The sequence below is a fragment of the Geotrypetes seraphini genome, chromosome 1 (genome assembly GCF_902459505.1).
Source record: "Geotrypetes seraphini chromosome 1, aGeoSer1.1, whole genome shotgun sequence".
Lineage (NCBI taxonomy): Eukaryota > Metazoa > Chordata > Amphibia > Gymnophiona > Dermophiidae > Geotrypetes > Geotrypetes seraphini.
Window position 1 is genome coordinate 64,126,790 of NC_047084.1, and position 18,208 is coordinate 64,144,997.

The window sequence follows — 18,208 nt, forward strand, 5'->3', positions numbered from 1 at the left end:
GGGTTCTGCTGCACAAGGGATGGGAGGGAGGGAAGGGAAGTTGGGCAAGGGTCCTGCTGCACGAGGGATGGGAGGGAAGGTAAGATAGAAGCTGGGCAAGGGTTCTGTTGCATAAGGGATGGGAGGGAGGGAAGGGAAGCTGGGAAAGGGTCCTGCTGCACGAGGGAGGGTAGGATAGAAGCTGGGCAAGGGTTCTGCTGCACGAGGGATGGGAGGAAGGGTAGGATAGAAGCTGGGCAAGGGTCCTGCTGCGTTAGGGAGGGGAGGAAAAATGCTTCACATGTGGGGGGAGAGAAAGGAAAGAGGAAGAATTGGGGTGAAGGAGAGGAAGGGAGAGATGATCATGTGCATACCCCGAAAATAAGACCTAGTGCCTTTTTTGGGCCTAAAATTAATATAAGACACTGTCTTATTTTCAGGGAAACACTGTATTGAGACATACATTGGGTAAACCATTGCTTGCCCTGGGATTGGTAGCATGGAATGTTGTTACTATTTGGATTTTTGCCAAGTACTTCTGACCTGGATTGGCCACTGTGGAAACAGGATACTGGGCTAGATGAACCATTTTCTGACCCAGTTTGGTTATTCTTATGTTCTTATATTGTCTTCCAAACACTGTAGTTAATGATATGAAAGACTGCCTTGACACACCAGGCTATTGGATATAGATAATTATGCAAAGCAAACATCAGTTTTGCTGAGTGGTGTTACTGAGAAGCTCGGACGCACCACAGACTTTACAAAAAAAAGGAAGTGGGCACTGCACAGCAAAGAGCATTTACGAATAATATCTTGACATTGCAGGACATGCTTTTTCTCTTCCTTTCTGAAACCTAGCTGCCTACAACAATGGTAAGGACAAAGGATTTAGTTATGATACTTATTTAATGAGCAGGATTGTGGGGGTAGGTTTCGGGTATGGTTTGAATGAGGAAATCAGTTGTAACAATTCTCTGGGAAATTTCCTTTCAGAAATATACAGCATAACCAGGGTGATTTTGTTGTCATTTCTCCACCATCTTACCATGGTGGAAAGACGGGTCTCTTCATCACACCTGCTTGAAGGGATTCTGGAAGTTTGTGGACTCCAGCTCAAACTAAATATAGGAAGCCCTATATTTGTAGTGTGTGAAATAAGCAGGAAGTCACTTTTAGTTTTTTAATTTCTAAGAAAAATAAATATCTGTTTGGTTTTATTTTCCTTCAGCAAATGCATGTCGTTACAAAAAATTTTTGGATATGACCTTAGCATTCCAAGCAAGATTAATGAATTCATGTTTGAATCTTCTTGTTTCTCCATTTCTTACTTACTATCAATTTTGAAAATATCTTAAAACCCACTTATTTAAACAATATAGTATACATTATTGATTTCCATATTATCATGTAGTTATAATGTACTTTTTATCTTTTTATCCATACTTAGTTTAGTTTATATTGTGTTTTCCTTATTCATTAGTTTTAATGCTTGTATTAGTTACTTATAATTTTATTATGTATGATGTTATTATTATACTAGTATTTTAGCCCGTTACATTAACGGGTGCTAGAATATATGTCTGTCTGTCTGTCTTTATTTCCGTCTCTCTCTCTCTCTGTCCTGCTGTCTTTCTTTTTGTCTGTCTCTGTCCCTGGCCCCCTTTGTCTGTCTGTCTTTCTGTGTCTCTCCTTGTCCCTGTATCTTTCTTATTTTCTTTCTGTCTCCCTTCCTCCCCCTGGTGGTAGAATATATGTCTGCCTTTCTTTCTGTTTCTCTCCATACCCCTGTCTTTTTCTTTCTGTCTCTGTTCCTCCTGCTGTCTTTCTTTCTGTCTCTTTCCCTCCCTGGCCCCCTTTGTCTGTCTGTCTTTCTGTCTCTCTCCCTGCCCCTGTCCCTGTTTCTTTCTTCCTCTCTCCTTCTCTGTCCAGCAGCCGCAGCATTCCCTCTCCCTCTATTTACCGCGAGAGAAGCCTGCACGGAACTAACAGCCCAAGCCCCCAGCAGTGTAACTTCCCGGCGGCTCCTCTCACGATCGCCGCCTTCTCCGACGCAGGAGCGTCTTTGAGAAGTTTTTAAAAACTTTGGCCCGTCTCCATGCTCGTCCGCGGCGGGCTACAGCTGCCACGGCCTGCAACCACCGACAGCCGCCGTGGCTGACATCCGCCTTGCCGTATTTTTTTTTTTAGTTGAAAGACGTGGCGGTGGCTCCTCTCATGATCCCCACCTGCGTCGAAAGTCCAACGCAGGCGGGGATCGTGAGAGTAGCCACCGCTGCGTCTTTCAAAGAACCGTAAGCCACGCATGCGCACTTCCTATGGGTCGCTACAGCTCACGGAAAACGGACCCACACGATGGGAGTGCGCATGCGCGGCCTAGCGTTTTATTATATTAGATTGTATGCCAAGTACCTACTGTGTAAACCGCTATGAACTGCTGGTTAGGCAGCATATACAAATAAATTATTATTATTATTATTAAAATTCCTATGTTGCAACTCTAGAGTATGAGTTTAAGGAGAAGAGACAGCACAGCATTTAGCTCCTGAGTAACTCAAAACTGCAAACTTGGAACGATGAGCAGTAAAGTCATTCTCTTACTAAATCAGGGGTTCTTAACCATTTGTTTTTGTCCCCATAACTTTTAAATCAATCAGTGAAACCTTTGCACCATCTTCCTAAACCACATGTCCATTAGTGATTACTGACAGCTACAAATGTCACTAAAATTACAGTTGTACACAGCTATACTACCAATAACTGTTCTAATAACTGCCTTCTGTCTGTCTAGAAAGTTTCAATAAATTGCCTTGCACTTCAAGACCCTTCTCTGCACCCCATCTGACCTTCTCCTGAACCCCTTGGTATGTGGGCACCACTAGTTAAGAACCCCTACACTGGAGCATATAGGAGCAGTTTTTTGTAGTTCTTCTTTTAATCACCTGATCTTTGAAATCGTCTAAAAGTAATCATCATAGAATTGTATTAAAGATCCATTTCTTGGAAAAAAAATTGAATTGCAGAATTTTTCTGTGGCTACATTTTTGAATCAGAGTAAGTACAATTTTGTTTTGTTCAGGCAGTTGTAATGAGTGACCTCAAGGGCTGCAAACAGGTCAAGTTTTCAGAATAACCATGGTGAATTTGTATGTACAAGATAGCCCTGCACACAGATCTATCTCACAGAAAGATTTTCATTAAGGATATTCTGAATACCTGACTCATTAGCACCCCTCGGGGACTAGAAACAAATTGTACTGGGTAATGCAACATGCTCAGAAGACAAAAGTTTTGTTCCATTGGAACAAATAAAATGATGTCCCTTAGAGTGAATGAGAAAAACACTGAAATCCTGCTGTAAGGATATTGGGGCTAATTTAAATACTGTAGAAAGAAACATATCTGATATCCTATTAAAATTGAAAAAGAGGGATCAAGATGGCGGCGAAGACGGACGCCTGAACGGGAGTAGCGCTCCGATTCGATAGTGAACAGCGCTGTATATTTTCTCTCCCCTAACGAAATGGGGAAAAGAAAAGGGATCTCTCGCCCTAACCCTCCGGCGCTTGGGACCCCACAGCGTCTGGTTCAAACTACGATAACGACTGCTTTTTCCCGTCCATCTGAAGGAACCCTTCCTACCTCGGGGGTGAGCCCGGATTCATCGGGGGAACTCGGCGCAGGAGCTGCACGGGCGATACTGAGCCCGGAGCAGAGGTCGGTCCCTCCCCAACCCGGAAGTACTCAGATGCAGGGAGACACAGGAGTTCAGCTGCCCGAAGAGGAAGGGCTGTGCTCCAGTGAAGGAGGGACACCAGCACGGGAGATTCAGGAGGAAGGTGCAGGTGGAATATATCAGCTATCTCCCAGCACTATGGAAGGAGAGGTGAGAGGTGCTCCGGGAGAGAATGCCATCTGTTTTGGGGAATTAAAAAGACCGCAGAAAATAGATATGGAGGCGCTCTGGCAGGCCATATCTATCATGGACGCCAACCTTAAGTTGAGTCTTTCTGTTATCAAATCTGACTATGGGACTATTTACTCCAAAGTAGAACAGCAAGGAGTGTCTCTGTCTGATTTAACTAAAAAATTGGAGGAACAAGAAGAAAATTTAAAGGAAATTAAAACTGTACAAATGGAAATGGTTAAAGAAAGATCATTTATTTCCCGTAAGTTGGAGAACTTTGAAAATTCTTTGAGGAAGAACAATTTAAGACTTTTGAATTTTCCTAAATGTCCCGTCATTTCACCTGTTGAGATGGCGAGAAAATATTTTCAAGAGGTTCTTTCCATTCCATTGGAAAATTTACCTCCAATTGTGAGGGCTTATTATCTGACCTTAAAGAAACCTCAAGGAGAATCTACAGCTGTTGAAGATCCGAAAGAAAATTTGGACATGAATTTGTCTTCATTTCTAGAAAGTTCCCTTGAGGTGGTAACTGACAGAACTACTTTGTTGCTGACATTGGCTTTGGAAAGTGATAGGGAATATATTCTTCGTTTGTATTTCCGACATATTAATGATAAGTTTTTGGGCTCTAATGTGAGAATTTTTCCAGATTTGGCTCAGAAAACCCAGAAGCGAAGGAAAGAATTCTTGGCCTTAAGGCCAAGAGTCCTAGCTCTTGGGGCTACTTTTTTGGTTAAATTTCCAGCAAAATGTTATATTACCTATCAGAGTAAGAATTTTCTTTTTTTTGAGCCCAAACAGCTTTTAGATTTTATTGGACCAAAAGAAAGGTTGGAATCTTAGTCCAATGATAAATGACCTACCATCTGGCTGTAGTTAGGGTTACCTAGGCCGTTACTTTAGTAAGAGTTATATTTCTAATTTTGAAAATTTCCTTTCTTGATCTCTAAAATTGTGGACTAAATATTAGTTAATGTTTCCATTACATCTGATTGTATAATTAGGTGATTTCTTTTTTGTTTGTTTTCTTGATTGTTTCCGATCTTTTTCAAGTTATGTATGCTTGATTAAATTTAAAAGGTTATAAATAAAAAAATTAAAAAAAAAAAATAAAATTGAAAAAGAATCATTATAGGGTGATATAATTTAGCATATTAATAAAATGTACAGTGCTTGGTGGGAGATGCCCAAGGACTTACATAGGCATGCTTAATCTCACTTCAGTAAGTATGTCTTATGCAGTTGGAGAATTTCTGGCATGCAATGAGCCACAGTGCAGATTCACTGATCCTCCTGATCCCTGCTCTGATGAAAGGTAGGCCTAAGAGAAGAACCTACCAATAAGAAGATTTCTAAGCGCAATGCTGTTTATCTTCCTCCTCGGTGTTGATTGGTTCACTGTGCTCCAGAAAGCCAATCAGACCTGAGGGATAGGAATTTTGAAGCCCTGTGCTTGGAAGTTTTCAAAGTCAAATTGAAAAACCATTTATTTCAGCTGGCATTTAATTTAGACCTTTTTTATATATATAAATCTTTATTAATTTTCAATTCGAGAACAGTGCTTTAAAATATACATACAATTAACGTTATAGACCTCACTTACAATCAATCAAAGAATACTACAAAATATTTCCCCCCTCCCACCCTAATTCAAGAACAAAAACAAAGTGCTTTAAATTATGCATACAATTAATATCATAAACAGAACTTGCATTCGATTAATGAATACTACAAAACATATTACCCCCCCTCCATGGATGTGCAAATCAAATAGGAAATAAAGGCATAATCCAACTAATCAGAGTTAATAAAATTTGTCATTGGACCCCATGTTAATTCTAATTTAGATCTTGATGGTGGAGCTTGACTAGTGTAGTAAGTGGTGATTTGGTTCTAGCCTGAAATTAAACAACCTAACTCTATTTTTAAAATTTTTGCTATGGATTTTATAAAAAGTTTCTCTTCTATCTTTCTCTTTCTTATTCTTTACTTTTCTACAACTCTATTCTGGAATTTTATGCAAATCGCTTTGTCAGAATTACCTGATGGTGGTATATCAAATTAGAAATAGTATTAACTGTAAGTTCTTTTTAAATGCACAGAAGGGGAAAGGAGGAGTTGAGAAAGAGAAAAAAATATGGAAGAAATTCCTTCTCCAAATCTTTATTAATGGTCCTGGACAATGCATTTTTTTATAGCAAAAAGGATGTCGGTACTCATGCTTCAGGAGTGGGGTGATCACTGAGGGACCCACCTTTTAGTAGCCAGATCCCTGCAACCAGCCACAGAATCCATGAAAATAGGGTTGCCAGATTTTCCAATCGGAAAACCTGGACCCCCCCTAGACCCGCCCCAAGGCCTGCCCAGGTCTGCCCGTCCCCAACCCCAGTTCTGCCCTGGCCCCGCCCCTGCTGCCTGCTCTTAGGTAGGGAGGAAGTTTGCGCATACATGGATGCCATGCGATGACATCACACACATGTGTGTGCATGATGTCATTGCGTGGCATTTACGCATGCGCAGATTTCCTCCCTGCCTGACACGATTTGAGAAGGCTTTTCAAAACCCAGGCAAAGTGCCGGATTTTGAAAAGTCATCCGGACCCCCGGACATATCCTCAAAAGGAAGACGTGTCCAGAGAAATCCGGACATCTGGTAACCCTACATGAAAAGGCGTGCAGAACCTGAGCACTTTTATTAATACTTGGGTCATGGGTCATTTTTTGTCAAGGAATTGAAAAGATACAGGTATTTGAGAATCCTCAAGAAAAGCCAGTGTGTGTGCCTTAGTCATTATCAATATGCATGTTTGTTTCTTCCTCCATCTCTGTTCATGTGAGTATGACTCCCTCTCCATTTGTTTGTACTATTCCTAATATTTATTATTTCTATAGCGCTGCCACTCCAGTCATGGTACATTAGGGTTACCAGATTTTTATCCGGAGAAACCCGGACACAAGGTCTTGCCCCATTCTGTCCCTAGCCACACCCTGCTCCACCTCCAGCCCTGCTCCATTCAGCCCCAATCCCCTGCCTATTCCGCCTCTAGCCCCACCCCCGCAAAGCCTCATCTTTGTTTTCTGACCTCCGGACCACGTCTGGAGGGTCTCCAAGCATGCACAGACATCATCTGTGCATGCTCAGAGGCCCTCCAGACACAGCCGTCAGGTCGGGGCTTTCCAAAACCCGGACAAACTACAGGGTTTTGGAAAGTCCATGTAAGCACCCAGACAGTTCTCTAAAAAGAGGACATGTCTGGGATTTCCCAGATGTCTGGTAACCCTATGGCACAAGGGCTTCTGCCCATCTGTGAAGCTGAAAGCTATGCTGTCGGTAGTTTCACTACCCACAGGGCCTCCCAAGGCAGACAGATTTCAGCAGAGTTGTCAGACCAACTACGTACCACCCATCTGGGCAGCAGCAGGTGGGCAGTGTTGGAGGCAAAGGATCATGTTTGATGCGACAATGGTGACAACATCGAATTTATACTACACAGAAGAAAGGCTTGTCAATCAACTTCTGTATTTTGCCATGAAAACTTTATATCATTATCAAGTTGCTAGGACTTGAGCACGAATCGATGGCACCTAACATAGCGCTACCAGACACACGCAGAGCTGTGCATTAAATGCGTAAGAGACGGTCCCTGCTCAAAAGAGCTTACAATCCAATTATGACAGACACACTGGACAAAAATGGTGAATCAAAATATCTGTCTCTCTCTCTCCACCTAGTTGTCTCTTCCTCCATCTCTGTTCATACGTGTGTGCCCATAGAAGTAAGTTCTGTGGGTGCTAGTGGGTACTGAGCATCCCCAATATTGAGCAAACTCCTTTATTGGATGGCACCCCAATCATTTTGAAATGTGTACGCTTGTCTCTCCCTCCATGTGTGTGTGCTACACCTCCATTGCCTCAGATACAAAATAAATACCCGTGTAATATGTAAGCAACTTTGATGGTAACCACAGAAGGGCGGTATATTGAAATCCTATCCCCTTTCCCTTTGCTTATGTGTTTGGCTGTGTTTATTTCCCTTGTTGTTGTGTTTATCTCCTTAGCTTTGTGGATGTGTTTCTGTCTGCCTCGGTCTTTTTATCTGCATGTGTATCTCTCCTTTTGTGTGTATGTCGACCTCTGACTGTGTACAATGTGTTTCCATGTCTGTCTCTAATTGCTACTCCGGCATAAAAATAGTTTCCCTTTGAAAATGTGGGAAGTGAAGTCCATGGGTACTAAAATATCTGTGGACTTTGTACCGTACCTTTTTTGCTGCTAATATCTAAAAATCCAGCCTATCACTGGAAGGGTGCAAGACCTGAAATATTAATGCGGAGCACTTAGGGCTAAATTCTATAAACGGTAGCTACATTTGGCATCGCTAGGTGCCCTGATCGTGGATGCCTAGCGATGCCTAACTAAAATCCATGCCCAATCCAAATTATGTTAATTAGCTTAATGTGAAAAGAAGTGAAAAGGGGTGAAAGAATAACTGATCACCACTAAGCTAAGTGACTTTCTTCCAATAACATTAGAGAGAAAAATTTACAAGTTTAAAAGATAAAATTGATAAAAATATACAAATACTTCCTTTAGAAGCTTTACATTTTATAAATTATACTTCAATAAAGATTGGACTCATGAAGAGTTTAGCAACCGGCAATAAAATGCCTGGATGCAGTCCGAAAGTCCATACAATCAAAAAATGAACACTGCCTAAGAGACTGAATATATTTAATATAATATGTTCTGCAGGTGAAGAAGTTATTTTTGGGGAGACATGGTACTACTACTTATTTCTATAATGCTGCTAGATCCAGCCCCATCCTGAGAAATTTGAGTTGTGGGTGTGGGACTGTTAACCTGGCTGAGAAGCCAAGCAGTTTTCTTATTGGTAACTATGGGTGCCTAAATGTGACAAGGGCATTCTGTAAGCTGTGGGGCTCATTTTCAAAAAAGATAGATGTCCAAAAGAAAGCACAAACTGGCACTTGGGCGTCTTACTAGTCAAAACATCCAAGTGGGCATTTTCAAAACTGACTTTCTGATGTCTAACGGGACTTCTTACCCGCTGTGCATCCAGAGCAGAAATGGGTGTGTTGGTAGGCATGCCATGGGTGGGTAATGGGTGAGCTTTGGGTGGGCTTAGCCTTGGACATCCTACAGCTATAATTGAACCATTCCCAGGACGTCCTAGACTGAACTTAGACATTTTCAACTAGGCCTGTTTGAGAAGCATCTAAGTGCCAAAAGGGTACCCAAACTGACCAAATGCCCACTGGAGGGATTAAGTAATGAGCCCCACACACTTCCGCAGTGGTAACTGACCCCCTACCACCCTCCAAAAATTTGAATGAAACAGTATATACCTGTCTGTAGAACAGTGGTTCCCAACCCTGTCCTGGAGGACCACCAGGCCAATCGGGTTTTCAGGCTAGCCCTAATGAATATGCATGCAGCAGATTTGCATGCCTGTCACTTCCATTATATGCAAATCTCTCTCATGCATATTCATTAGGGCTAGCCTGAAAACCCGAACGGCCTGGTGATCCTCCAGGGCAGGGTTGGGAACCACTGCTGTAGAAGAGCAGCATTTGGTATGGGAAAGCTTAGTAGAGCATCACACAAGTCCTCGAGAGCGGAGCCAGGTCAGGTTTTCAGGATATCCACAATGAATATGTATGAGATGGATTTGCACGCACTGCCTCCTTGAGATGCAAATCTATCTCATGCTTATTTATTGTGGATATCCTGAAAACCTGACCTGGCTCCGGCTCGTGAGGACTGGAATTGCCTACCACTGGTTTAGGAAGTTAATAAAAACTTATCTCTTTGACAAATTTCTCTGACCCCACTTCAACCTGATGTACTTCCAAAACACTTCCAGATAAACCTATCTAAAAGGGATAACATGGGCAGACTAGATAGACCATTTGGCCTTTATCTGCTGTCATGTTTCTATGTTTCTAACATTACAGTACTTTAAAAAAATTGTTTAAAAAGCATTGAAACATAGTTTTAAGATTTTTCAGAAGACCTGAAGCGAAATACAAGATCTTAGCCATTTTACTAACTGATCTGATACCTTTAACAGAGGGAAAGGAAAGTTTGTACAAATGAATGGTTCTACAACCTGAAAATCTTGAAAAATTTAAGGACAAAGGGGGGAAGGCCTGTGCAGCCGCTGCATGAAGATGATGTTACTGCGGCAGCAGCTTGGACAAATATGCGGCAGCGACCCGTTTTTAGCTCGCCTGTCTCGCTCCTTCTGAAAACGAGACATTTTGGCGTCCCAAAGCTGTGTGTGGAGACAACAGGACAGGTGAGCTAAAAACGGGACAGTCCCATTCAAAATGGGACTTATGCATGTCTCAACTAGATGCTTCTTCCTAGACTGTCTTTACCTGTGTTACACCCCTCTCCCTCCCAACTACCTATAAGAATGAGGCGGCAGTGGCATAGTGAGGGTGAGAGGCACCTGGGGCAGTGGCACCCCTCCCCTACCCTCTTCTCCATCCCCCACCTCCACATGCTCCTTCACCACCCCCTCCTGCTGCGCAACACTTCCCTTCCCCCGTACCTCTCTAACAACCCCCAACATGCTGTCTCGTCAGCATCGACTCTTCCTCAGATGTCACTTCCTAGGCACAGGTACAGGAAGTGACATCAGAGAAGAGCCAACACTGGCATGACAGCAGGTTGGGGGGTGCTGCTCACACCAGGAACGTTATTGTAAACCACATTGAATCCTAGTAGAAACTTGCGGTATAGAAAAAAATGTATGGTAATTCTCTTAGTTTCACTTGACCTCTCCACAGCATTTGATTTGTATTTATTTATTTACTGTATACCCTGCCTTTCCCAAGGTGGGTCACAATAGACTACATACACAAACAGAATCAAACAGCACAACAAATCGAATATGAATAAAACATAATAGAGATAATATAAAGCTTCCTAAAATTACAAGAGGCTACCAGCGCCTTGCATCAAAACACTATAAATCAAGTCCCATACTTCATTTTACAGAAGAGGTATTTCTTCAACGTTTTCTTAAAACTACTCAAACTTGTTTGCTGTCGTAAATATCCCGGAAGCTTATTCCACTTCCGAAGATCCACACACGAAAATATGCTAGCTCTAGACACAGCTAGCCGCAGCTGTTTCACTGTTGGAATATGTAGGTCATCTTGAGTCATCGAGCGCAACATGCACTGTGGTTCATATGGCAGAATGCTATTCATCAAATGTCTCAATGACTTATTGTGTACAGACTTATTTTCTGATCTCCAATCCATTGATTTTTCTGATATACGGTAGATCTTAAAGGGAAGGTATCCTATCTTAAAGAGCATTCCTCCACAGATACCATTCCCCCTCTTTTTCATAGTTTCTTAAGCCCTAAGCATTAAAGATTTTTTTCTATGCAATATTCTATTAATTCTTCTGATTTCACTTCAATCATGCTTTCTTGTATTATCTCATTGGCTCACTGTACCTAAACTAAATTCCAAATCCTTCAAAGATAATTGCCTATTGGAGCAGAGGCTCTCGTAAACCTACATTTACACCACTACTTTTCAACCTGCCAATATCTATTTTAGATGCCTTTTGCTATTTAGAAGTTTTGGTTGATTTTCTCCTTTGATGACAAACAGGTTTCAGGGTGCTTAAAATTAGGATTGTACTCCCTCCTTTGTCTCCATTTGATTAGTAAATTCTTAGACCTTTCTTCATTATACTTTGTGCAGACTTAGTTTTTAAAAAAAAAATCCTTAAAGGCATATTTACGAGGTGCTACCTAAAAGTTCAGGGAATTCAATTGTAAAAAAAAATTGCTTACTGAAACTCCTAGTTTCCACCATCTCCTTCAAAGTAGTCCCCTTAAGAATGTATACAGCGATCCCAGCGTTTTTCCCACGAGTCCATGCATCTATGGAAATCATCTTGGGTGAGAGCCTTGAGGACCTCCTGCGATTCTACCTGGATCTCTTCAATCTTGTTAAAATGGTGCCCTTTCAGTCATATTTTCATTTTGGGGAATAGGAAAAAAATCACAGGGGGAAAGGTCAGGCGAATAGGGAGGGTGCGTAATGACTATAATGTTTCTGGAAGTTAGGAACTGTCGAACAACAAGTGATGTGTGAGCGGGCGCATTGTCATGGTGGAACAACCAATTTTTGTTTTTCCACTTGTCTGGGCATTTGTGCTAAATGCTCTCGCTCAACCACTTCAAAACCTCACAGTATGACTGTCCTACTATCTCACAAACATTGTTGATAGTTTGCCTATGATCTGCAAGGATAGTCTCACAAACTTTTGCTATGTTTTCCGGTGTCGTACTTGTTGACGGTCGTCTGTAACAGTCATCGTCATGGACAGATGTTTGTCCATCCTTGAAGTATTGGCACCTGGCATTATCTCCAAAGGCTTCCTGGAGCATATAATGGGTTTCTGCAGCAGTTTATTTAAGTTTGAAACAAAATTTGATGCAGATTCTTTGCTCAGTAAAATCCATCATATTGAAATCCGCTGATTCACTAAAATTCAACCTTACAAAATTGCACAGAACAAAAACAACGCGACCACTCGGCTGCATGCCCGTTGGCACACCGATTCACAAAGCATATTGCTAGACACCTCTAGCAGCGGGAGGGCATACTATATCCAGTTCGCATGCGCTGTTCACATTCCCCAAACTTTTGGGTAGCACCTCGTATTTGTTAGAGCCTTGTGATTGAAGGTTAGCAGATGCTTCAGCCATCTTTGTCATACTAGAAACAAGAGAATGGTAGTCAAAAGTAACCTGTCTTTTATTGTATTGATGCATTTGTTATTTTATGTGTGTAAGAATTGTAACCCACTTAGTTTTATAAGCGGGATAGAACCTTTTATAATTAATAAATAAATACTACTTGTTACACATGTCTTATCCCTTGGTTGGACTATTGCAATATTATTTATTGTGCTACTCCATTGCATCAACTATGCTATTTACAAATCTTCAGAACTCTGCTGTACTCGGTTTAAAATTTTGAGTATTACACACAAAGCTCTTTCTTTAGATACACAAATTTTTCTTTCATCTCTGACAATTCTGTTCACATCATCGCGTTCACTTCACTGTATTGATGCTCATTGTTAGTCAGTTGGGTGCTAACAACCAACGATGTTAATTGGAGTTAATTGAAACTAATTTGGATTTACATGTTCATCTTTAAAAATGCTATTTTATAATGCTGTGCGACCAAAGGGGGAGATTTTGTATAGACGCCAGTCTCAGCAGCCGCCTAAGAAGTGGCTGAGAATCTTACACCGGCATCCTATACAGAATCGTGTCTACCCTAAGGGACAGACGCTAACCCCTCCTAACTGCCCCGATTCACTAACCTGCGCCCATGTCACAGGCACTGGATGCACTGGGAATGAGGCCTAAAACTCCGGTTGGCCCAGGTGCATAAGGTCCCTGCTAAGGGAGGGGCTTTAGGTATCTGAGTCAATCTAAGCCATAGGTCCCTCCCCAGTGCATCCCAGAATGCACCGGGAAGGGGAGGACCGCCATTTTGGAGTGACGGGTCTGCTGGCTGGAGGGTGTGAGCAAACCCTCTGGCCGGACTTTCAACTAAAAGGTATGGGGTGGCTAGGGGTAGAGTTAGGGGTGCAGGGTGGGGGACCTGCAGCCTTGAGGTTTCAGTTTCACAGAGTATCGGGGTTCAGAGAGGTACAAGCAGGAAGGAGTGGGCATCCCTCCTGCTAGTCTTCAAAATGCGGGGTGGGGTAGGAGGGAGTGGCCATTCCTCCTGCCAGGGGACTTCCTTGCCATGATCAACTCAGTGGCCACATCTATTTGAAATGTAGGCCAGCATTTAGAAAACGTGTGGCCCGATTGAATAGTTAGACCAGGGGTGTCCAACCTGCGGCCCCGTGAAGTATTTTGTGCAGCCCTGGTCAAAGGCAATGCAGTGTTTTCCTCTGCTGCCCCCGGGTGTTTACTGTCTTGCCGGCTCCCTCCTCTGTCTTGCAGCAGTGTTTGCAAGTTTGTGCGGCCCCAGAAACATTTTTTTCGGCCAATGCAGCCCAGAGAAGCCAAAAGGTTGGACCCCTAAGTTAGACAGTGGTAGGACTTCTACTGCCATCTACATTTGGGACGCTGTTTAGAGACTCTGCCCCAAAGTGTCTCGTGTGCCGAAAGTGTCTCATGCACAACCCAAAAGTGATATGGATGGGTCAGAGGTGTTCCAAATATGTAGGCACAGTGTTAAAAAAAAAAATGCCAGGGTTACACACCCAAAATATGCATTGGGATTTACACCAAGTTTTAGCTGGCATAAGTCTTTCTTTATGTCCAAAGTTGAGTGTGGGAAATCCACTCTAAACATAGGGACAACTATGGATGCCTAAGGCTACTTCCAGCGCTAACTACTCCCAAGCTGGCCTTAGGCATCCCTGTGCTCCTCCGTAGCTGTGAGACAGGTGCCTAAGAACTGCTGTTTAAAAAAAAAACATGTGTACCAATTAGTTCGTTAGATGGTGCTAGGACACCTACTGTCACCTAATTCAGGACACCATTTGGAGAATTTGGCCCATAGGCCAAAATTACCTAATAAAAAAATTGTTAGAAATACAAAATCTCTTATGTGGTTAGGCCCCACTGCCGACCATACAAGTATTTTTCACATCACTCCTACAGTATTTGTACCAATTATAAAGAACAATGCCATGCTCCCCATATCACCCTTCCCTCTTATTGCAGAAACGCACCATAATGATGTGTAGTCACTCCTAATATAGATGGATTATGGACAAATATGACTAGCTATCCCAGGGGTGGGCAACTCTGGTCTTCGAGGACCGGAATCCAATCAAGTTTTCAGGATTTCCCCAATGAATATGCATTGAAAGCCGTGCATGCAAATAGATCTCATGCATATTCATTGGGTAAATCCTGAAAACCCTACTGTATTCCATCCCTCAAGGACCAGAGTTGCCCACCCCTGAGCTATCCAGAAAGGCTCTGTATCAAAAGAAAGCCATTGTTGCCATGAGAAAAGGTATGCGTTTTGCTTAAGTACACATGAAAGAATAGAACAGTGGGTGGGTCAGTAGAGTGGGCAGACCTGATGGGCTATGGCGCTTATTTGCCGTCATCTTCTATGTTTCTATGTTACTTTGCTTATACTGTAGATATTTTATTACAAACAATAAATTCATGTACCATTCCGTGACAATGAAAGAGTCCTGGCAATCAAAGAAATATGGTATGCTGTTAGATATGCTTTGAGAATAGAGAAGGTACACTGAAAATGGTCTTGCACTGAAGTAAAGACTGTTTTACTGTATTCAGTAAATAAATGCAGTCATGCCCTTTCCCCAACATGGGTGTACTTTTAACATAGTAACATATTAACATAGTAGATGACAGCAGATAAAGACCCCGAATGGTCCATCCAGTCTGCCCAACCTGATTCAACCTAAACCCTTCAATTTTTTTCTTCTTAGCTATTTCTGGGCAAGAATCCAAAGCTTTACTTTTAGCTATGAGTACAGACCTGTACACAACCGATTCTCTTATCTATGTAGCTTCCAGGATTAATCAGTTTTAGACCTTTTGCATATTCTTTGCATGACCTCCTTATTTGTATATTTTATGGCTGCACAGGTTCCTCATTGTGTTCCACATACTCCGGCTACAGTATTTCATATAGTGTAGCTCTGAAGACTGGCATAATTAGACAAACTCCAGGTCTATTTGTCTTGGAAAAGGAACAGACAGGGAAAAATGCTTGAGAACCTGAATAAACTCATGTAAACCGTTCTGAGCTCTTCTGGAAGAACGGTATAGAAAATTGAATAAATAAACCAAATTTCAGTCTGATAGTAGTGTACAGTATTTACTAATGTTCAGCAATTTTCATATTCAGGTGAATAATAATAATAACAGTTTATTTATATACTGCAAAGCCATGAAGTTTTATGCGGTTTACATAATTTAAAATACATTTAAAGTACAATAAAAGCAAAAAAAAAAAAAAAGATTAGAGAGTAAAAAACCAATAGCTAAAAACCCTAAAAATCTAATAATTACATAGTATAAAATTTTACAAATTAACTACCTAAGTACTTCAAAAATAAATGTTTTTAGATGTTTTCTAAATTCCCCATAAATTTCAGTAAAAAGGAGCAGTTGATCTAAATCATAGCCAAACAACAACAAAAAAAATCCAACAGGTGTCTGCAGTATAGAAACAGCAAGCAAAAACAAAAAAAAATGCAGACAATATGTACAAGATGCAGGCTATTTTTATTTTACCCAATGTTAAATGCGGGTTGTATTAGTTACCGCATTTAACATTGGGTATAATAAACATAGCCTGCATCTTGTACATATTGTCTGCATTCTTTTTGTTTTTGCGATCTAAATCATAGCCCCATGCCTCTAAAGTGCATTCAGCATATAAGTTGCCAATGGTATTTATTTTTTATTGGACTAAATATATTTCTGACTAGCATTCAAGAGCTGCCCTGCATTGATTTTTTTTTTCCCCCAGGTCATATCAAAATGGACAGTTTAATCCAAAGGATGATGTTGCTCAAATACAGTACATAAGCAGCTTATTTCTACTCATTTTGCTATGATCTAGTGAAGGGATTGTAGCTCTGTAAAATAGAGTCAAAAATGTTTCATGAACAATTCATGTTGATCTTTATCGCTATTAGGGGCATTTTCAAAACAATAAGGCGTCCAAAAAAGGGCGTAAATCAGCACTTGGACATCCTAATTCATCAGAATGTCCAAGTGCCAATTTTCGAAACTGTTTTACTGGATGTCTTGAAAGTCTACCCATTGTGCATCCAGAACTACAGGGGGGCATGTTGGAGGCATGTTATGGGCAGGCTCAGACTTGAACATTTTGCAATAATAATCAAACCTTTTCTAAGACATCCTGTACGGAACTTAGATGTGAGCTAGACCTATTTAAAAAGAGTCTAAGTGCCAAAAAGTTACCCAAACGGACCAGATGACCACTGGAGGGATTAAGAAATGACTCCACACACATATACATACTTCTCCAGTGGTCATTGGCCCCTTCCACCCCTCAAAAATCTGAATGAATCAGTACATACTTGTCTCTAGAACAGCAGCACCTGGTATGGGAAATCCTAGTAGAGCATCACACAGGAGTCTTAAGTAGCCTGGTGAGTGGGCTAGTGAGTCATAGAGAAGAGAAGCCAGGCCCATAAGCCACTCTAACCACTAAATTTATGGTGGACAGTGTGAGCCCACCAAAACCACCAAAATCCTACTAAACTGTCACCTGCCACCTGTGGTAGACATGTGGGTATAGTAGGTTTTGGGGAAGTTTTGGAGGGCTTACCATACATTAGAAGGGGGGTTATGGTGAGATGTACTTCTGGTACCCTTTATATGAAGTTCACAGCAGTGCCTTCTAAGGTGCCCTACTGCTCTACTGGTATGGCCAGTCCATTACAATGCTGGCCCCTCCTATGTCCAAATTGTCTGCATTAGGATGTTTAGAACCTGGATGGATTTATGGTTGAAAATGGCAAATGAAGTTGGACATCCTAGGGGTTGGAAGTCCTGGTGGACAAGATGTCTAAGTAGATGATTAAAAAATAAAATAAAATTTGGACATCTTGTGATGATGCCTGTTTTCAAAATGGACATTTCTCTGTCTCCTACAAAGTAGATCTTAGATGTCCTATAAAAAAAATGGCCTTCCTTGCCTTAGCTCTGACCCCTTATCATCAAATATACTGTTTTCTTCACCTGTTATTCAACAGCCCACATCTCAAAAATTTCAGTGCATCCATTATAAGATCTACTGCTTCTAAGGCGCGAGGCGTGATCATTCTCCAGAGTTCAAGAGTGGAAGAATGCCCATAAAAACACCTCGGCCTGCCAAAGCACAACAGAGAGACAGTGTCATCAATATGGTGTCCACACCTTCCTCCCCATTGACTGTCATGCTTCAGGATGCAGTTGTGAAGGAGCTTACCAAAAATCTATCAACAGTGATAGATGATCGACTATCCAACCTGCAGGCTATGGTTGAAGACATCAGAGATAGCCTGGAGAGTCACGGTCAGCAGCTCCAAACTGTGGAACAATGGATTGCTCAGCACAAGGACAGGGTATCAAACATGGAAGTGCAGGTTCGGGCCCTGGAGACTTGCTGCATCAGGTTATATGCCTGGCTTTAAGACCAGGAGAACAGTTGTCACAGAAATAATCTATGCATTGTGGACCTGGCTAAATCAATTAAGGAAAAGGAATTATGATCGGTAGTGGAGAAGTGGATCC

The 18,208-nt window shown here is 41.7% G+C and overlaps 1 protein-coding gene across 10 annotated transcripts in view; it reads left to right on the top strand.

Annotated features, from left to right (window-relative positions):
• Window positions 1–731: 731 nt before the first annotated feature.
• FYB1 (FYN binding protein 1) overlaps window positions 732–18,208 on the top strand; it is a 223,014-nt gene continuing 205,537 nt past the window's right edge. For all 10 annotated transcript variants that reach the window (XM_033932468.1, XM_033932486.1, XM_033932415.1 and 7 more), the window contains exon 1: window positions 732–855. In XM_033932468.1, coding sequence (XP_033788359.1) covers window positions 853–855 — 3 coding nt within the window. In that variant the 5' untranslated portion in view covers window positions 732–852. The remainder of the gene's footprint in view (window positions 856–18,208) is intronic.